At 42.1% G+C, this 24,807-nt stretch overlaps 2 protein-coding genes across 2 annotated transcripts; both read left to right on the top strand.

Moving 5' to 3' along the window:
• Nucleotides 1–1,733: 1,733 nt before the first annotated feature.
• Nucleotides 1,734–2,600, top strand: lrrc10 (leucine rich repeat containing 10; the record flags this gene model as incomplete). Its single annotated transcript, XM_080842690.1, has 1 exon — nucleotides 1,734–2,600. One exon carries the CDS (start codon nucleotides 1,734–1,736, stop codon nucleotides 2,598–2,600), a length of 867 nt encoding a protein of 288 aa, XP_080698816.1.
• Nucleotides 2,601–3,688: 1,088 nt separating this feature from the next.
• fnbp4 (formin binding protein 4) lies at nucleotides 3,689–24,081 on the top strand (the record flags this gene model as incomplete). The annotated part of the gene is made up of 17 exons (XM_080842687.1): nucleotides 3,689–3,806; nucleotides 4,991–5,068; nucleotides 6,987–7,117; nucleotides 9,265–9,436; nucleotides 9,767–9,914; nucleotides 10,076–10,208; nucleotides 12,014–12,334; nucleotides 14,281–14,479; nucleotides 14,678–14,775; nucleotides 18,252–18,356; nucleotides 18,485–18,618; nucleotides 19,570–19,736; nucleotides 19,868–20,130; nucleotides 21,174–21,309; nucleotides 21,614–21,780; nucleotides 22,229–22,386; nucleotides 23,172–24,081. The coding sequence occupies 17 exons, from the start codon at nucleotides 3,689–3,691 to the stop codon at nucleotides 23,266–23,268; spliced, it is 2,625 nt and encodes an 874-aa protein (XP_080698813.1). The 3' UTR covers nucleotides 23,269–24,081.
• Between the last annotated feature and the right edge of the window lie 726 nt (nucleotides 24,082–24,807).

Here is a 24,807-nt window from a genome sequence, read left to right as displayed (position 1 = left end):
ATAGCAGCCTGTTAGCTTGATGCACCAGTTGTGGACTTCTGTTCCATGTTATCTTGGGACACTATGGAAATTAAGGCAATGTCACATTTTGGGCAAATCAAGCCAATATTGTTTGCACATCCTTTCCTTTAGACCAGGTCTTTTGTTCTGATATATTTTAGCAGGACACTTTCAGCTTTATTTTCTGTAGGTTTATGGACTTTTTCCTGTTTCCATAGAAGTCGCTTTGCTCATGTTTGGATGACACAGGGCTGTGGTCTGAGCATGTGTGAGAGAAAGACAAGCTGATGGCACATTTTATATGGCACATTTCCCACATTTTCTCTCTTATCAGTTTCCCTGTGTGACAGAGGCCCTGCTGGGATGCTCTTGTGAGCTATGAGTGGTCCCGGCTAAAAACAGTCTATCAGTATGAGCTAGTAAGGGCCTGAGGCAAGGCCCCAGAGATAAAGAAAACAAAATTCCTCTCTTTTATCTGCTTGGAAAATTGCTGCAATGACAGTACTGGAGATAATAATACCTTAAGAGTATTAATAAACTACTGAAATGATAATAACACCTTAAGGGTATTACTAAACTACTGAAATGCAGCTGTATATCCTCAAGACAGATTAAGAAAGTGTTAAATGTAGTGCTGACTGTGAAATGTTTGAGTAGTTGCACTGCTATAGATGGATGTTCACTTCAGCTGTTGTTTCCCTGTTTTACATTGTACATCCTCAGTGATTTGAGGAGGAGTCTTCTAAAGAAGGCAAATGTATTTGAATGCCTGTCTTTTGAACCACTGGTATGTGTAGAGGCATGTGATGGCTTTGACTGCACTCAAGCCCTTTCAGCGGCATTCACCAAACACTTACACCAACAGGGGAGCAGCTCACTTACCCATGCAGTGCAGCACAATACAGCTCTTGCACTGTCCAAAATACATGAAACAGTAAATAACTTGTTTGAGTCCAACTTTATTAGTATGAAAAGTCAAAAGTAATATTAATGTCAAAAAAACTTCACAATTCAGGATAATAATATTATCTGTTGCCTTTGTCCTACACACAGAGCCTTTATTCAGTCCACAAAGAGGAAATGGTATGGACTTATTTACCTCGGACATTAGTTGGTGATCCACTGACAGTCTCACGTCAGACATGTCTTCAATCCACTCCAGAGCATTAAACCACTACTGAATATTGACAGATTTGTCACCTTCTGTGTACTGTACCTGGGTACTGCAATTAGCTGACCTGAAATGATCGTGTATACATTCTCCCTTGAAATAAATTCTCATGGACAGTACTATTTGGGACCACTGGTCTCTGGAATGGACAATCCTCCCAAAGGGTTAAGTGTGAGCATGTCTGTGTGCTGGCAGGACCTTGTGGCACAAGTGGGAAGGGGTTTGCTGGTCATCATTTGCACTTACCTCAGGCGTAGGAGTCAAGTATATAGGAGACAGAGGTCCTAGCAAAGTGGATACATTTTCCTCCACTGAACCTTTAAATGAGCTGAGGACACTTGAAAAGAAGCCACATTTGCCGCTTTTATGAAGAATTCACTCTGGAATAAAACTATATGGAGTCCATCTACGGGAGTAAGTAGGCGGCAATGGAGAGGAATTTATTTTAAGCTGACATGTCAGAATTATGCATAAACAAGTACTTCGGTATCTCAATGATACAGGAACTTTAAAAATGACAATGACATATCTTTGATGTAAAAAATGCATTCAAGCATTTAGAATGGGTAATGCATTGCGTGGTATTGTGGCCTTCATACCCACAGAACGCTGTCAGCAATTTTTGGTGGGTGACATAAAGGAGATGCCCTTGGATTGTACTTTGGATGTGAGTTCCCGTCAGTTACGCCACTTTCCAAATAGACTCTGTATCTTTAATGAGCTGGTTAAGCTGTATCTAAGTGACAACAACCTTAGCAGCCTTCCACCAGAACTGCACAGACTGTGCAAGCTACAGCTGCTGGCCCTTGACTTCAACTGCTTTGAAGACCTTCCTCTTGCTGTGTGTGGCCTGCCACAGCTCAACATCCTTTACCTCGGAAACAACCGCTTGGCTGACCTTCCTCAGGAAATAGCAAAGCTGAAAGAGCTGAAGACCCTGTGGCTGGAGAGCAACTGCCTCACTGAGTTTCCCCAAGTGATTTGTCAGCTCCCAAACCTTAAGACACTCCATCTGGGCTACAACCAAATCTGTAGCTTGCCAACTGAACTAGGCCAGCTGGAGGAGCTGCGCAGTATTTGGCTGGCAGGCAACATGCTGACTGAGTTTCCAGCAGTGCTACTGGAGATGCACTTCCTAGATGTGATTGACGTGGACCGGAATCGCATTTGTCGTTTTCCCTGTCTGTCTCATTTGCAAGGGCTGAAGCTGATTATATATGACCACAACCCCTGTGTGAATGCACCTGTGGTTGGGGAGGGTGTAAGACGAGTTGGACGCTGGGCAGACTGCTGTGATGATGAGGATGAAGATGAAGATATGGGGAAAGTGGTTGCAGAGACCTTTGGGGAGGTGAAGGAACCATTTCCAGAAGATGAAGTCCAATCAGCAGAGACAGTTGTAGCACCTGACCTCAGTGACATTCTGTAGAGGTCTAAAAAAAACAGTGATCATAATGAGAATTGTACACAGCATTATTTTGATTGGCTACGCCCTTTTCCATACATCAATTCATAAATGAACAACCTCTACTCGGGTTAAAAAAACGTAATGTGTAGAAGAAATTAAACATTTTCAAAAACATTATCCATGTATTTTGTATTGCATTTGGTCATGTACCAAAGGTAAACACAAGAACAAAACCATCCAATGCATACTCACATGTTACAGGTGTCTTTTTAAAGCAATAAGTGTATGCATACTCACATGCAACAGGTGTCTTCTTGACGCAATAAGTGTATGCCAACTCAAAATTAAAGTGACCAAAACATTTTTGGCTCCGATGACCAATGGAAATCTTCCTCAGAACCTGCTTTCTCAATAGACCTGTCTGCTGCTCTCAGTGAGGTTATGTGTGTCTATATGGATGTTTAAATTATATTGTGCACATCTTATCGTGCAAAATTCAATTGACTGATTTGGGTATTAGGTTTGATGTAAGTCTTTTATCATCATTGAATATATTTGAAGATAAAACATGTACTCCATCGTGAATACATTTTAGATTACAAATATGTAGATTTTCCCTATGAATATGAACATACAAAAATTGAGCATAATCAACAGTAACATTATTTTAGTCATTTGTTGTTGGTCAGGCTAAGATGTGCCTAATTACTTTTACGTGTACTAATAGGCTGTAATAACTTGAAATAATGCTACTACGTTCTAAAATGTGTGTGTGTGTGTGTGTGTGTGTGTGTGTGTGTGTCAAAAATGGGTGTTCAGGTTTCATAAACTGAACTAAAACAATAATTGAACTCCTTATTTCTTTACAAATGTATATTTGTAGGACTTGTCATGGGGAATACAGTATAGTTTAATGCACTAACAGATTTCCTTATATGAACATTATGTTGCGTTTAAAATTCGATACGATAAAGCTCTAATTATATCTGGGCTCTTAATAAAATACTCCATCTAGTGGTCAATACTGGACATCACATATTTTCTCAATTTCAACCAGGTACACGTCAAACCATCGAGTCTATCTGGTTTCTTCAGAGTTGCGCGCAGCTATGGGGAAGAAAAATCGCACAGGAACTGGGCGAAGAACAATTATACAGCTCTCTCCACCAGGGCATCGCACGGGCACGTCGGGTGGACAAGAGGACGTGTTGGGATCAGGATCAGAAGGTAGCTACTTGTCAAGTGACTTCAGTAAAGACTACTATTTTGTTGTAAAATATTCTTAGTTAGCTGATACGTGGTATTTGGTGTCGGATAACGTTACGGGACCAGGCCTTAGAAATTCCGCCCTATGCTATTGTTATGCAGCTAGCGTGTGACATATGCTAGCTATTGTAATACTAGGCCTTGTTATAGGAAAATAAGTACTCGAGTTATCCGCTTTAAGATGTCCCAAAACTAGCTAGCATGCATTTGGATGCAGGTCACCATTTACAAGTTGTGAACCGTTCATGAAATATACCCGTCATTAGCGAGGTAATCAAGCATTTATCAAAAGCTGCTTTGTATAGCACTGGTGAAGCTTGAAGCTAGCTAACCTGAACTAGCACACGCCCGAGAAATACCGAAAAGAAAGCTGTGATGGCGAGTTAATGCGACGATGTATGCCTCGCGTCAACCTATTTATGGTTAGCTATGTAAGCTGTACATCTACGTGGCCCCAAATTGTGAACTTATAGTATACACATGAATTTAAAGTATACTCTGTTTGTCGTGAGGTGGAAAGTCAATGCGGCTGGCTGGCTCACTAACCAACTAGCTAGCTAACATAGCTTTTTTATCCTATCTTCTAAATTGGTCATGATAACCGTATGTAACGGTGGTATATTGTAACATGATGCAATAACTTGTTCAGTAAGCAAGCAGTCATTGTTGAAATCAAGTGCTTGTCTTTGAACAATTGTATATATTCTAGTAAATAGATTTTAGAAGCTATCTCGGCACCCATTTTGCTTAAAATTCATTACGTAGTAGCTAATAGTAAGCAATCAATAGTATATTGGCTAAAGTTATAAGGACGAAACGAGCCGTCAGCTGCATAGTCAACCATATGTCGTCTTAGAGCTGTGAATGACTCACGAAGCTAACTAGTTATATACGTATATTTACACTAGCAAAATCACCGTCAACGTTAACCATGTAACTGTTAACTAGCGTATGGTATCACCACCGATGCTATGAGTAACCATAGCCAGCGTTCTTTGTTGAACGAAGAGTCATCAGTTAACCTTGTTTATATCAAGGAGCTATGTAGTTAAGGAAATATGAACGTGATAAATAACTGACATCAAATCATTTTACTTGATGTATAGTCGATGTGCATGTTTACAAGTCAACAAAATGTCTTCCAGACGAACAAGAAGGTGATGGGCAGGGAGTCTTAAGAGAATCCATGAAAGACATGAAAACAGCGGCGATGATGACCACACGTGAGTACTGGTCCTTTTAGATTTCCCCAATCACCTTCCCCTCCGTGATTTCTCTGCTTCCTTATAATGGTTACAAATCTTTTGCTAACGTTACGTTTCTGGTTGATGTTTGCTAGGGCACAATTGTCATGTGAAAACCATTCTTTATTTGTTAACATTCTCTAAAAAAGGTGGATTAATTAGTCAATGTACATGATACAATGAATTTGGTAGGAGTAAAAATGGAGTTGAAGGAATGCAAACCACATATACAGCCGCGGAAAAAATTAAGAGACCACTTCAAAATTATCAGTTTCTTTGGTTTTACTATTTATTGGTATGTGTTAAAGTAAAATGTACATTTTAGTTTTATTCTATAACCTACTGGCAACATTCCTACCAAATTTCAAATAAAAATATTGTCATTTAGATCATTTATCTGCAGAAAAATGACAATTGGTCAAAATAGCAAAAATGATGCAGTGTCTTCAGATCTCGAATAATGCAAAGAAAACAAGCTCATATTCATTTTTAAACTACACAATACTAATGCTTACACTTAGGAAGAGTTCAGAAATCAATATTTGGTGGAATAACCTTGATTTAAAATCACAACTTTCATGTGTCTTGGCATGCTCTCCACCAGTCTTTCACATTGCCGTTGGGTGACTTTATGCTACTCCTGGCGCAAGAATTCAAGCAGCTCGGCTTCTTTTCATGGCTTGTGACCATCCATCTTCCTCTTGATCACATTTCATAGGTTTTTTATGGGATTCAGGTCTCGAAATTGGGCTGGCCATGACAGGGTCCTGATCTGGTGGTACTCCATCCACACCTTTACTGGCCTGGCTGTGTGGCATGGAGCATTGCCCTGCTGGAAAAAACACTTCTCAGAGTTGGGGAACATTGTCAGAGCAAAAGGAAGCAAGTTTTTCTTCCGGGACAACGTTGTACTTTGCCTGGCTGAGGTTTGTAAAAGACCATAAGGATTGAAAAAGCGGACTGGAGGGTCTTCTAAGTTTGTCTTCTCTGATGAGTCCGATTTCACAGTAGGTGCAAGACTCTCTGGCTTGTAGGCCTCTCCAGGTCTCCGTCTAACCATCAGACGACCATGTGTTGGGCAAAGCTGAAAATTGGACTCATCAGAGAAGACGAACTAGAAGACCCTCCAGTCCGCTTTTTTCAATCCTTATGGTCTTTTACAAACCTCAGCCAGGCAAAGTACAACGTTGTCCCAGAAGAAAAACTTGCTTCCTTTAGCTCTGACAATGTTCCCCAACTCTGAGAAATGTTTTTTCCAGCAGGGCAATGCTCCATGCCACACAGCCAGGCCAGTAAAGGTGTGGATGGAGTACCACCAGATCAGGACCCTGTCATGGCCAGCCCAATTTCGAGACCTGAATCCCATAAAAAACCTCTGAAATGTGATCAAGAGGAAGATGGATGGTCACAAGCCATGAAAAGAAGCCGAGCTGCTTGAATTCTTGCGCCAGGAGTAGCATAAAGTCACCCAACGGCAATGTGAAAGACTGGTGGAGAGCATGCCAAGACACATGAAAGTTGTGATTTTAAATCAAGGTTATTCCACCAAATATTGATTTCTGAACTCTTCCTAAGTGTAAGCATTAGTATTGTGTAGTTTAAAAATGAATATGAGCTTGTTTTCTTTGCATTATTCGAGATCTGAAGACACTGCATCTTTTTTGCTATTTTGACCAATTGTCATTTTTCTGCAAATAAATGATCTAAATGACAATATTTTTATTTGAAATTTGGTAGGAATGTTGCCAGTAGGTTATAGAATAAAACTAAAATGTACATTTTACTTTAACACATACCAATAAATAGTAAAACCAAAGAAACTGATAATTTTGAAGTGGTCTCTTAATTTTTTCCGCGGCTGTATGTGTAGATCTGAAATGACTCCTCTTCTCTGTAGAGGGTTTATCGCTCCTGGGGGCGTATGAGGACAGTGATGAAGAGGATGGAGTGGATAACCAGTCATCTGCACCAAAGGCCAAACTGAACCAGTCAGGAGACATTGACAGCACCTTGGCAAATTTTATGGCTGTGAGTATGGTTATTTGCATCTACAGCTTTACTAAGCTTGTACAGTATGCTACGTAATTGAGTCCAACCCTCTCAAACATTGAAATATGTCGCATATCTTTCTATGTTGTTATTAAGTAGATGCTATACACTACCGTTCAAAAGTTTGGGGTCACCCAGACAATTTCATGTTTTCCATGAAAACTCACACTTGTATCTATCAAATGAGTTGCAAAATCAATAGAAAATATAGTCAAGACATTGACAAGGTTGGAAATAATGATTTTGATTTGAAATATTAATTTTGTTCTTCAAACTTTGCTTTCGTCAAAAAGGGTCCATTTGCAGCAATTACAGCATTGGAGACCTTTGGCATTCTAGCTGTTAATTTGTTGAGGTAATCTGTAGAAATTTCACCCCACGCTTCCTGAAGTACCTCCCACAAGTTGGATTGGCTTGATGGGCATTTCTTGCGTACCATACGGCCAAGCTGCTCCCACAACAGCTCAATGGGGTTGAGATCCGGTGACTGTGCTGGCCACTCCATAACAGACAGCATACGAGCTGCCTGCTTCTTCCCTATATAGTTCTTGCATAATTTGGAGATGCGCTTTGGGTCATTGTCCTGTTGTAGGAGGAAATTGGCTCCTATCAAGCGCTCTACACAGGGTATGGCGTGGCGTTGCAAAATGGAGTTAAAGCCTTCCCTATTTAAAATCCCTTTTACCTTGTACAAATCTCTCACTTTACCAGCACCAAAGCAGCCCCAGACCATCACATTACCTCCACCATGCTTGACAGATGGCTTCAGGCACTCTTCCAGCATCTTTTCACCTGTTCTGCATCTCACAAATGTTCTTCTGTATGATCCAAACACCTCAAACTTTAAATTTGTCCAGAACACGTTTTTCCAATCTTCCTCTGTCCAATGTCTGTGTTCTTTTGCCCTTATCAATCTTTTCTTTTTATTGGCCAGTCTCAGATATAGCTTTTTCTTCGCCACTCTGCCTATAAGGCCAGCATCCCAGGGTCGCCTCTTCACTGTAGAAGGTGACACTGGCGTTTTGCGGGTACCACTTAAAAAGCTGCCAGTTGAGGACCTGTGAGGCGTCTATTTCTTAAACTAGACACTCTAATATACTTGTCTTCTTGCTGAGTTGTGCACCTGGGCCTCCCACTTCTCTTTCTAGTCTGCTTAGAGCCTGTTTCTGCTGTTCTCTGAAGGGAGTAGTACACACTGTTGTAGGAAAAGTTCAGTTTCTTTCCAATTTCTCGCATGGAATAGCCTTCATTTCTAAGAACAAGAATAGACTGGCGAGTTTCACATGAAAGTTATCTTTTTCATGCCATTTTGAGAGTATAACCGAACCCACAAATGTGATGCTCCAGATACTCAATTAGCTCATATGAAGGCCAGTTTTATAGCTTCTCTCACCAGAAAAAACGTTTTCAGCTGTGCTAACATAATTGCACAAGGGTTTTCAAGGGTTTTCTAGTCATCCATGAGTCTTCTTAGGCGATTAGCAAACACAATAAACCATTAGAACACCAGAGTGATAGTTGCTGGGAATGGGCCTCTATATACCTATATAGATATTTCATTAAAAACCAGATATTTTCACCTAGAATAGTCATTTACCACATTAACAATGTATAGAGAGTATTTCTGATTAATTTAATGTCATCTTCTTTGAAAAAAACAGTGCTTTTCTTTAAAAAATAAGGACATTTCTAAGTGACCCCAAACTTTTGAACGGTAGTGTACTTCGTATGGGCTTCGCCCTCTAACAGTTCTGCACTGCAGCCCAGTGATGAATTTACATGTCCCACCCCCTCCAGAGACGGGCTAGCCTAATTAAGGGCTACGGCTCAACCAAACAGTTGCTGTCCTTAGGCAAACAAGATTAACGTTCTGTGCCATCAGTGCATAAATTACTAGCAAGTATGCCCCGCTATGATAACCGGCAGCTAGTTGCTGTTGACATCACTATCAGGCAGACCTGAGAAGACTTCTCATAGCTCTGTGCTGACCAGGGCTGCTGTTCTGTGGACCCCATGGCCTCTGGTTTCTCCAGGAAGTTGCTGTGGATAAATGTTCATGTTGTGTTGCCCACAGGAAGTTGCTGTGGATAAATGTAAATGTTCGTGTTGTGTTGTGTTGTCCACAGGAGATTGATGCCATAACCACAACGCCAGCTCCACCAGATGGGACGCCAGCTGACAGCCCCGCTCCAGTCCCTACTCCTCCACGCCCTGAACCCAAAACAGACCAGCACACACTGGAGCAAAATGGACAAGCGCAAGCCGCCCCGTTCGACACTCAGTATTCACTGGCTGGTGGTGAGTTCTCCAGCCAATCACATTGCGTTTATGAAATATCCAAAGAGAGCTAGACTTATATAAACGATGGTGAACCACACGCCATAGATGGCCGCGTTGTGACAGTGTGACATTTTTATTTTATTTAGTTTTTTGTTGTTTAAAGTTCTTTAACCACTAAATACGTCTGAGGTGATCAGACAAGACGTCTGAGCCAACTTTCTAACATTAACACATTAGCAAGGTAACTACCCACAAGTCAGCAATTTTTACTGGTGCGATCGGTTAAATTAAGCAATCAATTCTGTTACTCAGTGAATGACTCGATGTAAAAATGTTTGCTTTTCACAGTGGGTGTTGAGATGGGTGATTGGCAGGAGGTATGGGATGAGAATACTGGTTGTTACTACTACTGGAACACCCAGACTAACGAGGTGGCATGGGCACTACCTCAGGACCTGGCCCACCAGGTGCAGAACCTTCAGCAGTACACAGACAGGTGAGTCCACAAGGTGGAGAACAAGAAGATAAAGGTTTGGTTTAGAATCATGGATCATGCACCTTCATAACAATTCATAAGGCGGACTTGGATAGTCCTTTGCAAAGGACATGGTGTCTGCATAGTATGTATTAGGAAAAACTCCCTTTGTGTCTCTACAGCTCGACGGTCAACGGTAATGGTGTGTCCCAGAATGCAGAAGTGTACTCTGAGCAGCATGCCTCTGCTTCTGCCTTTGCCTCTGCTTCTGCCTTTGTCAGTGCCCAAAGCTCAAAGAGGGAGCCCAAAAAGAAAGTAAGTTTAGATTTGATTTGCAGTATTGGTCCATGGATGTGGTCATTTTGGTATTATGCGTGTTTGTCAAAATAGTTAAGAGGATGCAGTGGTCAGTCTATTTTAAAGTGAAGTTGCAAATAGCACAATTAAATGACAATTACAAACATGTACACAGTGGTGGCCAAATTTTTTAGAACACTAGGCATATTTTAAGAGGTTTCAGTTGTTTTTGTTGAATTGGCCATTAAAATACCCTTAAAACTAATTAAATACCTACAAAGTCATCATTATGCTCTATAAACCATGGAATAGAGCCATCATAAGTAGATTAACGTAAATTTTCGTACAAAAACAAACTAGGCCTATTTCACACAATCATGTTCCTTCACAGAAGAAGCCAAATTACTTGTGTATTCATTGTCAGGTGTGATCATGGTTAAATTGATGGTGATGCAAGAGTCTTAAGACACAGCTCTGTGATTCTTTTGAATGCACAAGGCCTATCTTCCGCATTAAGTGATTGGTAACATCAGGGTTTTGTTACTGAGGCCACACCACCAATTGGTATAGATTCAAAGCCTCGAGAGCTCTTTGAACATGGCTAAGGTGAAGAATGAGCTAATGAGTGAGCAACGGGTTCAAATAAAGGCCCTTTTTGATGCTGGCTGTAGTTACCGCCGCATGGCCAAGGACTTGAAATGCAGTCCAAGCACTGTAAAGTACACTTTAGACCGCCATGCCACCAGAACCGAAAGGGGAGAAGCTGAAAAAAGAAACTTTCAGACAGACAAGTGAAGCATCTCAGAATTCTCAGTCTTAAGGACCCAAAAAAAGACTTCACGAGAACTGTGTGACGAGATCAACACCACAATAACTAATGGTTCAATAGTGTCCTCAAGAACTGTGCGGCAGAAGCTGTGAGAAAAAGGACTTTTTGGCAGAATAGCAGATTACTGAAAGAGAAAAATAGAGTGAAACGCCTGAAATTTGCAAATAAACACAAGAAATGGACAAAGAAAGATTGGTATAAAGTGTTGTGGACTGATGAGTCCAGGTTTGAATAGTTTGGCAACAAGCGAACAGTGTATGTTCAATTAAGTGAGGGGGAGAGATATAAAAATGAGTGTCTCTTGCCAACAGTTAGACAAGGAGGGGGTAGTATTATGGTGTGGGGTGCCATTTAATCCTCAGGAACAGGTGACTTGGTGAAATTGATGGCATCATGGATAAGAAAGTACACCATAACATTTTGGTGAGGCACAGAGTACCTTCTGGGAGTTGTGTTAATGGGCCTAGATTTATATTCCAAGCCGACAATGACCCTAAACATTCTTCTAACTATTGCCTGTATGACCTGTGACAGAAGGAATCTTCTGGAACATTGAAAATGATGGACCAGCCCTCTCAAAGTCCGGACCTCAAACCCATCAAGCAAATTTGGGACGAGTTGGAAAATAAACTGGACAGATCTATTGTACATTCAAAGGAAAGGCGTGAGATGCAGAAGGCATGGGATAACATTAGTGTTGAAGTTCTTAAGAAATATATTGACTCTATGCCAGAGAGATGTGCTGCTCTAATTGTTGCAAAAGGTGGGCGTACCAAATATTAAAGTGGATAAAAACAGTAGGACTCACTTCATCTGATATTTGTTGTGCTCAGAACAACCATCTGCATGTTTCATTTACATTATGAAATTAAATCATGTTTTGGAGACAAAAAAAGGTCAATATTCTCAGATCTGTCAGGTGTTCTAATCATTTTGGCTACCACTGTATGTTTTTGTATGTTAAGCTTTGTGCCTTTCTGCTTGATCCTTTTAGGAAGTAATCGAGAGTGTTGTGGCCCTGACTAGTGAGGAAGAGGATAGGCGAGGGGTCGCTGCTTCCCTCCTTGCATCACTTATCCCAGATGAGGTGAAAGAGGCGGAAGAGAAGTGGAGGAAGAGCGTGATTGCTGTGGAAACAAAGATGGACACTACAGATGGGGAAGATGATGATGGAACCCACCCTTCTGGGTCCCCAGCCCTGAGAGACGGGGATAGCGTCCCCTGTAGCAACCAGCCAAGCAGGAGTCAGTCGCCAGACAACTCTGAGGCAGAGGAAGACACAATAGAATTGGAGCTGGCGCTAGAGAGGAAAAAGGTCAGTAACAAATTTGGTGTTTAAAATATTAACATGGATTTAAGCATTCCGGCACCGTGCCGGATTTCCGACGTTTGGCTGCGAAAAAAGAAAGTATTATATAAAAAAAACAAATTAAACACACGAGAGATAGGGAAGGATAGTAAGCCGTTTGGTAGCCGGTGTAAGTAGATAAGAGAAGCAGGTGCTTGCTTCTGCTCTTTTTGCTCAAAAAAGTGCTTCCCCGTAACTCCCGCTCATTGAGAAGGTGTTCACGCTATTCAACACACAACGCTTTTACCGGGAGCAACAACCACAGCTGGTGTACCGGCATCAATAACTGACGTGTGTGTGCCCTGAAAATACGCGTGTGTTCATTCATCGCAGAACACAATCTGTCTTCCAGGCTCGCCCATCCCCTGGTGAATTTATGCCAAAAAATAGGTGAAGACAAAATTGATTTGACATAACTGTCAAATCAATTTTGAATATAGCCAATGCCTCAACACTTATGCTAGCATTAAAAGATGTATATTTTAATTCACGATTATTTCTTTTGAACAAAGTTATTTCAGTTAACTACAGTATTATCTACATTTCACTGTTGCACTTTAACGGTTTAAAAAGTGAACTACTGTCCTTTTTCATATATCCTCAATGAAATGGTTGCAAATCAAATCTTCGACTGACTGAATTTCACATACCGTTATAACATGTCACCTTGTGATTGTAGCGTAACTGTGTTAAATATCGGGTTGAATTTGTGATAATAATATCCTTTCTCTCTTGCTTTGACATATACCGGTCTAATTTCTGTACGAATGCCTTAGTCACAATATGTTTTGACAAGCAAACGTTAATCTCACTAGTGTTATTTTTGTTTAATTTTGTGGGCTTTCTTTGACCTGACTCAGTTGTAGATGCAGTCTAGTCACTTAAACATGCACAAAACAAACATGGCGTGATTATGTTATGTATTAAAAATTAAGACATCAATATAAGGGTATTGTAATTGTACTATTGTTAGTGGAAATACAACATTTTTATCTAATTCAACTTCGTTTTAGTTAAACTGTAAACGCAACTACGGAAGGCGAACGTCTTCCGTCCAATTTCTCAACTAGTGCCTTTCATATTGACATGGGTCTAAACGACCAGAGTAATCGGATTTGATCTCTGTGAGCATCCGTACTTACATTACGTCATGCTATCTGTGTTGGCATTTGATATGACCGTTTAAAATGACAGTTAAACTTCATCTTGGAGATAACTAATCCCACAGTGCAACTTTAAGACCAACCAAAATATTTGTCGTGCCAGCGCCACTGAGTGTTCCACACTATAAGGTACACGCAAAAGTGCACTATAAAAAAACACTATTTCGCAAGCTTAAATTAGGTCTACAGAGTTAATTTTTCCACAAGTAAAGCTTAAATGCCATATTTTTGTGACCGCTTACGTTTCTATCCATAATTTCCCGAAGTTGATCAGGAGAATGGAATGTAAACATGTCAACGCCCGGTATTTGACACTGTTCTGCTAGGTCATCTTGAAATCTCCCAAGGACAAAGCTTAGCAGCAAAACTTGTTATCAAAAGAAACCATAAAAGCTTCATGTGTTAATACCATATTGTAGTGAGGTGGAGTACTATTGCTGACCTTTCTTGGTATTGCAATTTCAAAAGTCCCACCATAATCAGTTTTTTTTACCCTGTAAATTTGTCCTTGCCACAGGACAACACCCCCCCTCGCACTCACCCACACACAAAAAAAGTTCAGGCTCAGAATTGTTTGCTTTAACCCCTGTATTAAATTCCTATTATAAACTGAAAAAAGGCAAGGACATGATCGTATGTTCCTGTATAGCAAGGTGTTTGGGGAAAAGCATGTATAATATTGTATCTTGCTTTGGATGCAAGTGTCTGGTAAATGTTTTGTTGTAAATAACTTCTTTTGTGAAACTGTAGGCTGAGCTTCGTGCTCTTGAGGAAGGGGATGGCAGTGCTGAAGGGTCCAGCCCCCACTCTGAAGCCAGTCAAGATGGCCCCCACAGCCTGGCCCCAAAGAAGACCAAATGGAAGACTCTAGTGCGCGCCCCGAGCCCAGACTCTACCAGCCGAAGCTCTGACAAGACTGCCGTGGACACACAAGAGCAAAGCGACAGTAGTAAGACTTGATTCAGTGATATCTTGATATCTTAGTGTGTACCTTATTCGATGCTGGAATAACACCCTCATTTATATTTGGCTTATTTGCGAAAGGAACTTCTCTCTCGCTCATGTTTCTTGAGTGAGTTTGTGCCTCTATCTATGCTTCCCATGAATAATCTGTTGCATATTAAGGCCTGTCTTTTTTTCTGTTCAGCACATTCCAAGTCTTTGGACAAGCCTGACGAAGATGACAAGGAGAAGGTTATCTCCAGATTGCAGCCAAAAGAGGAGGAACCGCCTGCAGACCTCAAGGTAGCTTTGTGTTTTTGGTTAATTTGTTTATAGCACTGTAGTTTTGAAGGGTGTGTGTGTCTGCTGCTATACCTTCGGGCAAAGATAGGGCTGACAGTATCACCGCAGAAGAATCGTCAGTTGTGTGAACACAGACACACACACACACAATCGAGTCACAGCAGATCAAATAAAAGTGCAAAAGGCCATCTCTCAGGCATGCAAACTTGTCGCTTTTCGGCGAAATTCGCCGTTTTCCCACCGAAATATGCCATTTACGTGAATCGTGTAGATCCGAGGAGTTTTTTTTTTTAGGGGGGGGGCGTGCAGCGGCGTGCAGCGTTTGGCTGCGGGGAAAAAGTCTAATATATATATTTTTTTTATATTGAAAACTCGTTATCATCACCATTACTTTCGAGTTTATGAGTTCGTCTGCCAATGATATGAAAAGCACAACTCTCAGGCTGTCAAAAGAACATAATTAGCCAATCAGAAGTAGATTAGGGCGGGTCTTGGGAAAATGTGCTTTCACCACCGACTTTTCTGTATCGCTCTGCCTACGTAGATGCCAAAGTAGAGATACTGTCAGACCGAAGCAGAGTAAGTTCAAGAAGATGATGCCCTCCTAGTTGATGAAGGATTGAAAAAGAAATGGCGCTGGGCATGGATAGAAGAGGGAAGGACGGTAAGCCTTTTGGTAGCCGGTGTAAGAAGTTAGGAGAAGCAGGTGCTCTCTTGTTGTGCTCAAGAAAGCTATGTATGCAACTAGCGGGAAAACTTCCACTTATGAGTAAGACCCCGCTCGTAGAGCAGCTGTTCGTGCTATCAAACACACAACGCTTTTACTGGGGGCAACAACCACATCTGATGTACCGGCATCCATAACTGACCGTTTATGTGCCCTGAAAAAATGCGTGTGTACGTTCATCGCAGAACACAATCCAGGCAAGCTCGCCCAACCCCTGGTGAATTTATGCCAAAAAATAGCTGAAGACAAAATTACTTTTGACTAAACTGTCAATATCCAATCAGCATGCCAGCTATTTTAACACACACGGCATAACACCAGAGTTTAAAAGACGTATTTCGGAAAAGCTAAAGTTTTCCTTAAATGTCGACGAAGCCACCAACAAGAACCTGGACAATGTCCTTGTTCGTTTTTTTGTTGAAGATTACAACGCAGTAAAAACGCAACACTTGCCAGGCAGGAACATGAATATAGCCAATGCCTCAGCAATTAGGCTACTGTATGCTAGAATAAAACAGGGTGTCCGCGGGGTCTTAAAAAGTCTAAAATTACACATTTTCCATTTTAGGCCTAAAAAAGTCTAAAATATAGCGATTTTTTTTGCACTGGATGTCTAAAATTGAGTTTGAGTAATTTAAGACCTACGTTTCAATGCAAAAATATATTTTTTTACGTCCTTTTCCACGCCGTTCTGTTTTTTCTTTTCCTGTAATGGGCACAGTTATGGTCCGTGTAGTTCTACATGACATGTTGCTGTTAGTGGAACGTAATAAGAAAACTACGGATGTGAAACGGAAATGTACTCTCGTCACTTGCAGTAGCAAGTATTTTGATTCCCTGTGTGCGAGCAAGGCGGGAAGTTATGAAGTATAAGACGACTAAATGGCAGAAGAAGATGGGGAAATGCAAACTCAATGATAACTCTCGCGACCGGAATTTTCGGACTGGTTGAAACGCGTTCCCAACGACAGTGAGGCTTCCTGCATTCTCTGCAAAAGAACTCTAACACTCGGGACCCTGGGCATTAAGGCACTGGAATCGCACACAAAGTCAAGTAAGCACCAGGACTCGGCAAATGCGCCGCGAAATTCGCATGGTGTAGCCCAGTTTTGTTCTGCAGCTAGCAGAAATAATACCTCTACCGGTAGTGCTAGTTCTAGTGCTGCGTCCAGCATTTGCGATCAATAGGCTAGGTGCACGAAATACTCAGTGTGGGCAGTTTGTTTCCTGTTTAGCCAGGTGTATTTGAACCTGCCGCTATTCTGAATGTAATTAGCGTCTACACGGACCTGGTTAGGTGTTGCACCTAGTGAATCAGCATTACGATAAAGAAGGACTTGTAGACACCAATTACATTCAGAATAGTGGCAGGTTCAAACACACCTGGCTAAACAGGAAACAAACAGCCCACACTAAGTATTTCGTGCACCTAGCCTATTGGGCTCAGTTGGCAGAGCAAGCAGAGGGCAAGGCTGGCAGCAAAATGGCAGAGCTCCTCTCAAAATCCAATGCTCTGAGGAGGGCTGCTAAAGACAAACTCTAACAGCTTAAGGTTCTGGAGGATGAAATTGCCACCAAAAGTGCACAGCTTAGAAGCATGTAAAATAATGGATGTATATATGTTTGTTTCATTGACAATAAATGTCAATTGACCGCAGTCTGGCTTTGTTATTTCTTTTTTTGATACTCCGTGAAGGTCTTAAATTGAACCCATGATGGTCTAAAAAAGGTCTAAAAAAGTCTAAAATTGCACTTGTTAAAACCTGCAGACACCCTGATAAAAGATGTATATTTTATTATACGATTATTTCTTCTGAACGAAGTAATTATGGAAATGTTGCAATATAAAACTACATTCTACAGCTCACTGTTGCTCTTTAACGGTTTAAAGTGAATCACTGTCCTTTTTCATATACCCTCAATGAAATGGTTGCAAATCAAATCTTCTTTCACTGACTGAATTTCACATACCATTATAACATGTCACCTTGTGATTGTCCTTGGAAGATTTCAAGATGACCTACAAAGCTTAGCAGCAAAACTTGATATCAAAAGAAATCGTAAATGACATGTGTTAGTACCATATTGTAGTGAGGTGGAGTATTGCTGACCCTCTTGGGATTGCAGTTTCAAAAGTCCCACCATAATCTGCCATCATTCATTTCTAAATGTTTTTTTGTTTGATTATTTGTTTTTTTGACCCTGTAAATGTGTCCTCGCCACAGGACGACCCCCCCCCCCCCCCCCCCCCCCCCTCGCACTCACCCACATAGAAAAAAAAGTTCAGGCTCAGGATTTTATTGGCTTTAACCCCTGCGTGAAGAAGCGGCAATTTTTCCTCTCACGCAACCTTCTCACCTTTTTCACCCCTGACCAGTTTGCATGCCTGATCTCTAGAGCCAGTGTTTTGGTCTGTGCATTCTGGGCCTGTGTACTCAATGGATAAGGACCCACTCCCTATGGAGATAAGAGCTAATTTCTAACAGAACAAAAATACAAACGATATGTTGTTACAGCTGATTATACACTTATGAAAATATAATAATAAATAGTGTATTCTATTTCTGCTAATAGACCGCCATAAATAAATAAATAAATAAATAGTACCCCTAAAACAGCAGTCTCATCGTCAGCAGTAAAGACGCTCTGGAATGCAAAGAGATGACCATATCTGTCTGGCTAATGGAAGTAGAAGACTAACACAGGCGGATAAAAATAAGCATGTTGTTCATTCAAGTCTTCTCCTCAGTTCCAGATTGGAGAGCTTGCCAACACTTTAACCAGCAAAATGGAATTTTTGGGGATCAACAAAAAGGCCATATCTAACTTTCAGCTGCTCTTGCTCCAGACAGAGGTGAGCTGGTATAAATGAGTCTCTCAGCTATTTCCTTGCCCTTTTAAGCCCCTCTATAGCTCCACTTCCTTCTTCCCTCTTTTGACTGTTCTGATTTTCCTCCCATCTCCTCCCTGTCCACTCCACAGACGCGGATAGCAGACTGGCGAGAGGGTGCGCTGAACGGATCCTACCTTCGGCGCAGGCTTCAGGAAGCTGCCGAGCATATAAAACATTATGAACTTAACGCCACCCCTAAAGGCTGGTCCTGCCACTGGGACAGGTACGCGTTCCTTACCTTTCACATCTTTCACCCCTTCCCCGAACCTTCCGCCCCTCCCGTACAACTATGACCTCTGACATGATTGCCCTTCATAGCGGGCAGAAAGTAGACCCTGGCCGTGATGTGCTCACTTACCTAAAGGGGGAGTGTCAACGAACGGTGGATTTTTAAAAGAGACACTTCAGGTGGTGGTGCGCGCTAGCTGTCATAAGGGAGCGTCAAAAATGGCCAAGCAGAACAGAGAGGAACCCCTAGACCTCCTTTCGTGTGTCAGAGGACAGATTTTTGTGGTAGCTCATAGGAGAGGTGGTTGCGCGTGCGAGAGCTTTGCACTTTGCAGGACTACTGCCCCCCCCACACCTCCCCACACATGCAGGAGCTTGGGTGACACTGAGTGGCTTCCTGGAAGAGGGGCGTGTCACAACCGAAGACTGTGCCTTGACGTGGGATCCAACAGGTCAGACAACTTCTCTTACATTGTTTCATACTGCTTTTACATGATGCTTTGGTAATGAAAACAAATCTCCTGTTGCCCCCCTGCGCGTGTTGAAGATGCTTTCTCTTGGCATCTCAGGGGACTGTGTGCTTGTCTTTGTGAGTATCAATTCAAAATGACTGTGTGATGTCAATAAACTTTGAACATATTATGTCAATCAACTTTTCAGGCCCTGCAGGGATTTTTTTTTTCATTTGTCTAATTAAGAAAAAAAAGGGGGGGAAAAAAATTGAAGGTGGGTTGCCAATTGGTATGCCCAACACCCTTCCCCCAATCCTCCTGGCTCCTATGTTGGGCTGGAAGATCCCCTCTCAACATGTCCTCCACTTCAACCACTGTTCAGTGGGGTAGTACAGATCCCCCCCCCCCCCCCCCCTTCTCCAGCTCTGGTGCAAGCTGATGGTTGGGAGGACAGCTCTTGAGATGCATCTGTGTCTCTGTCTCTCCACCTCTAGAGAACATAGGCGCTACTTCTATGTGAATGACCGGAGCAGTGCCTCCCAGTGGGACTTCCCCGTGGTGGAGGATGACGACGACGATGATGATGATGATGATGATGAGGAAGAGGGGAATGAAGCAGGCAATGAGGCAGCACTGACCAACCCCAGCAGTGCACTGACAGGTACTGACCAGTAAGAGGGTGTACTCCTCTGATATTATGCTGCAGTTATGGACTGTAAAGGAACACGCCAATTGAATGATGAATGATGAAGGCTATGGAAAGTGCCATAATTAATGTTCCCTTCTGAACAGGCACCTCCTCCTCCTCTAGTGCCCCAGCACCCACAGCCTACTGGCCAATGGCTCCAACCTCGCAGCCCCCCCCACCTCCACAACCACCTCTGCCTCCAGGTGAACCCCCTCCCCCTTCAGAGGCACCGCCGCCTCCCCCACCACCCCCAGACTCCCCACCCCCTCCCCCCCCTCCTCCACTCAGTGATGATGGAGAGATTGAAGAGGTGGAGATGGAGGATGAAGAGGGAGAGCCACCAGCCCCGGGAACGGAAGACAGCAAGGTTTGTGCTCTATTGCCCTTGGGCATTTCATGAGGCATGTTCATTAATGTAGTTGATATGAAGAAGTTCAAATGTGGCCACCTTGAATTCTTGTACATTTTAAGTGGACCAGGACTCCAGACTGATTAACCCAAATGACTGGTCAAAAGGAAGCCTCTGTCATAGCTAGTCTCTTGAGCTGACATACTTCACTGGTGCCACTGGGTTACAAGAGCATTTTATTGTAGATGAAGCCTCTTCATAGGCTTTTAAAAGAATGGCTAGTGTACTGCATAGTACAGGTAACATAATCCACAGGAGCAGATGTGGCAGATAAATCTCTAAAACTACCGTCACAGTTGTTGAATATGTCTGCAGTCTGTCCAGTCAGTCGCCATTGAATGGCAAAACATTGGAATGAGTTTCAGTATAGTAGACACATCCATGGAATGAGTTGCAGTATAGTTGCCGTGTAGTAGCCACCTCCATGGAATGAGTTGCAGTGTAGTAGACACATCCATGGAATGAGTTGCAGTGTAGTAGACACATCCATGGCATGTTTAGGGTCACGCACATGGTGCGTCATCAGCCTGGTCTTGTGTACAGATGAGTTTTAAAGCTCTGGTTATGTATTCTATTTATTCTTTTAGCAGACATTTGGATAGTACAGATGCACATTTTCATTAGTATGTGTGCTCCCTAGAAATAAAACTATTGGACACTCCGTTATGAATTGACACATTTGACAGTTTCAGTGCATCGAGTGAAAAAGAGTGGATATGCATATAGACAGGGTGAAGAGTGGGGGGAAAAACGATCACTACTCCTAGTTCTCCAGTTCCATTGAGAGGGACAGTGACAAAGGGAACCTTCATATTGGCACAGGTGGAAGTCACCTCAAATACCTGATGTCGCAATGGAGCGATGTCAGTCTATGGGAGATGTTAAGTAGGGTTCCTTAGTTGTTATTCCTGGAAGAAGCCTAGGAATGATTAGTTTGGCAAGCAGAAGCACTGTTATAAAGTGTGTGTGTGTGTGTGTGTGTGTGTGTGTGTGTGTGTCAGGCTGCTGAAGCTGCAGCCTCTCTTGGACTCACGGCCAAAGGGCTGAAACGCAAAGCCCCTGGTGGTGGCCAGACCAACAAATCAGTCACCATTGGGAGCAGTGCTGTCCTTTACACCCAGTCTTCTACCACCGCAGGTGAAGCTCCTCACAAAAGTCTTTGGTTCATGAATACATGTTTACTCCAATTACAAAGAAAAAATACCATTCACATTACTGTCATTACAAAGTCATATTAAATCCTCAACCTAAACTTACTCTTGGGTTTTTTATTATTTAGATAATTGACAATAGATCCTAGAGAACAGAAAAAAGTTCACATGTTATTGTTCACATGTGGTTAACATTTGCCGTCCTAGTTCAGGCACAAAGACTGCAGCATCTGACCATTGTAAAGTAATTTGACTTGTCAATGACTGTCATTGTGTTTTCCCATTTGCAGAGCCTGTGTTGACTGGAGGTGCCTATTGGGGTGTGTGTGCTCCACCTGTGGTCCCTGAGGCCCCTGCTCCCCTGGCCCCTCCAGTCTCCCAGCTGCCACCTACTTTGGAGCTCGAATCAGCCAAGGCATCAGCAGTGGACAAGACCAAGAAGCCTAAGAAGGAAAAGGTGTGTGTGTGTGTGTGTGTGTGTGTGAGTGCACCTGTGGACATTTGTTTTGCAACAAAGTACTTTGGGTACAGTTTAATGTAATACAACGGTGATGAGATGTGCTAGGGACAGCTGCTAGCATCCATTGAAGCGATCAAGGAGTGTGTGTGATTATGCGCGTGCGTGTACAACTCCAGTTGCCTTCTCACTCCCATGGGTTTTAGCCTTCTTGCTAGCACTCCACCTTTTGTGTCTAAAGTCCTGTTTGGGTGGGATTAGTTTGACATGGGGAGGTGGAGTAATGTAACTTTCCATCAGGATGTCTGTAATATTCCATGACTGATTTGCTTTGTGTCCATGGGGAAGGACCAAATGAAGCTAAACTGTGACTCACGCACAGAAGCAGCCCCATGCATTAGAGCTTAATGCCACTCAAAAGAGACTGATCATATAAATGTTTTTGCAGACAAAGAAGAGCAAGACTAAAATGCCATCTCTAGTGATGAAGTGGCAGAATATCCAGAAAGAGCTGGATGAGGAGGAGAAGAGCAGTTCGAGTGATGAAGACCGTGACCAGATGAACAGCCGACGCATTGAGGAGTGGAAGCAGCAGCAACTCGTCACGTACGCATTATTTTCCAACATCGAATAGTTGTCTGTATTACCACGGAAAGTTTAAAGATTTACAATGTTGCCTTAAAATGTGCACTTATAGGCTGTTCACACTTGGCATTAACATCCGTATTAGCGCACCTGCGATCGGATCAATTAAGTATGCCAGCTCACACCTGGTATTAGAACATATAACATTGCATTATAACATAGCTCTATATGCCAATAAACACGTACATCATTTCCGTTTGCAAAGACCAAATGCACGAGGGGGCAGTGCCCCCTTACTTCATTTACTGTGCCCCCTAGCTTTTCTGGAGTAATAGTCAAATACTTTCCATAATGTTATGGAAAATATCTCTAGTATTTTAAACTCTGCCATGAATAATAACATAACAATAAATGTGAAGATCGACTAGAAAGCTTAGCGAAATGCACACAACCTGGGCCTTAGGTGGTCGGCGGATACGAGAATCATTTAGACACAATGTGAATATTTCCCAGTTTAAAATCGATCTTTATCCAGCTCTAAACTTTATATAGGCTATCTATGCTGTCCAAAGACACATTCCCATACACCCTGCTTAAAGGATGTGCATTCCAGACCCCCTCCGAATGTGGTCTGAGTGATCGGATCACAGTGCATCCTCAGTGCGTCTTGAGTGCATGCACATATCCTAAGACACATGTCCTTAGAGCTGTCCACGGACCACCCAAGATGCATGTTAATGCCAGGTGTGAACAGGGCTTCAGACATGGCCGTGAGTAACTTAAATGAGACATGTTTCATTTTGCAGAGGGAAGGCAGGGAAGAACGCTAACTTTGAGACCCTGCCTGACGACTGGAGGCAACGCCTACTGAAGAAGAAGAGGAAGATGACGAAGAGTTCGTAGTGCTGAAAGCCAGATCAAATTACTTACTAATAATCAGTGGACTCTGTTTCTGTGCCCTGCTCAAGTCACTTAATGTATCTTACAGACATGATTGAAGAAACCTGAATGTTCTGTTGACTGTATATTGGTGTTAGTCCCCATTGGGCATTAGAGCCCTATTCAAGTTATTTATGGTTCCTCATTTTAAATGCAGTTGTTGTGCCATAACTCATGAAGCTTTTTTTTTTTTTTATGGGGTTCTCTTCCTTTTTTACACACCATATTGGTCTGAAGTAATATTACTTTTATCATGTGATATTACTATGTAATAGTTGCACTGTAATAAGTGTATTCCAATTTACCAGTCACTATTATTACACCTACATGCAGTGCTTTCTCATGTAATATGTTATTTACAATAGAACTTGAACAGGCATTGTTTAGAAATCATTACATACTTTAGTTTGTTTTCCATGGCTATATGAAACAATATCAAAGTCCTTTACCCAGTTTAAAATGAACAGAATGTATCAAGCCACTTCTTTGTATGTGCCAATGACCGCTGGAACCTTTTGTTTTTTGTCTCTTTTCACCTCATGTAAAACACCTTTACTGCAAATGTTGTGTTATTTAAGTGGACATTGACATTGTATGTCCCACATCCCCCCCCCTTTCCTTACAGTATGATAACTTCTTTCTGTTATCGAATTGAGGTAAAAGGCCAAGAAACTTTTTTTTATGTGTAAATAATGATAATGATAAAGTTGTTGCCACTTGTGTTAACCTTATGTGCATTGTATTTATTTTTAAGACCGTAGGGTACCCAGTGATACATTTGAGATTTTGCTAAATAATATTTTGAAATAAAGTTGTTCTTGAGGGCGCATTAAGAAATTTGCGTGCATGACAAAAATCAATTATTTGCATGCTGGTAAAAGTTGAAATGTACGTTAGAGTATTAGGGCCAAGTATAAGGAAAACATTATTTTTGGGGGGAAATCGAGAATAATGTCGACATGTCGAGAATAAAGTCGACGTGTCGAGAATAAAGTCAACATGTCGAGATTTTCAATTCAATTCAATTCAATTTTATTTGTATAGCGCCATAACAATACAATTGCCTCTCGGCGCTTAACAGAGCCCAGAGCCTGAACCCCCTTAGTGCATGCACAACGGCAACAGGGGCAAGAAAAAACTCCCTGTTAGGCAGGAAGAAACCTTGAGCAGAACCACGGCACATAAGGGGGGACCCATCTGCTTGAGGTCGGCTGGGTGGAGACAGGAAGGTGGGACGGGGGGAAGGGGGGAAGGGGAAGGGTAGTGTGGCAGAAGGGGAAAGGAAGCAACAGGGGCAATACACAGCCAGCATTTGGTCACTGGACATATGTGTACATACATCTGGTGGTAAATACATGATACAGACAAGACCAGATTACTGTGGCAATAGGGTTATTGTTACAGGGGTAGGGGATGTAGGGACAGAGAAACATTTCGGTGGAGGCAATAATGTATATTGTACATAAATGCTAGCATAGGGTATTGGGTAGAGTAGGTGTACGG

Source organism: Sprattus sprattus, assembly GCF_963457725.1.
Source record: "Sprattus sprattus genome assembly, chromosome: 7".
Classification (NCBI taxonomy): Eukaryota; Metazoa; Chordata; class Actinopteri; order Clupeiformes; family Clupeidae; genus Sprattus; species Sprattus sprattus.
This window is presented reverse-complemented; position numbering and strand designations above follow the sequence as displayed.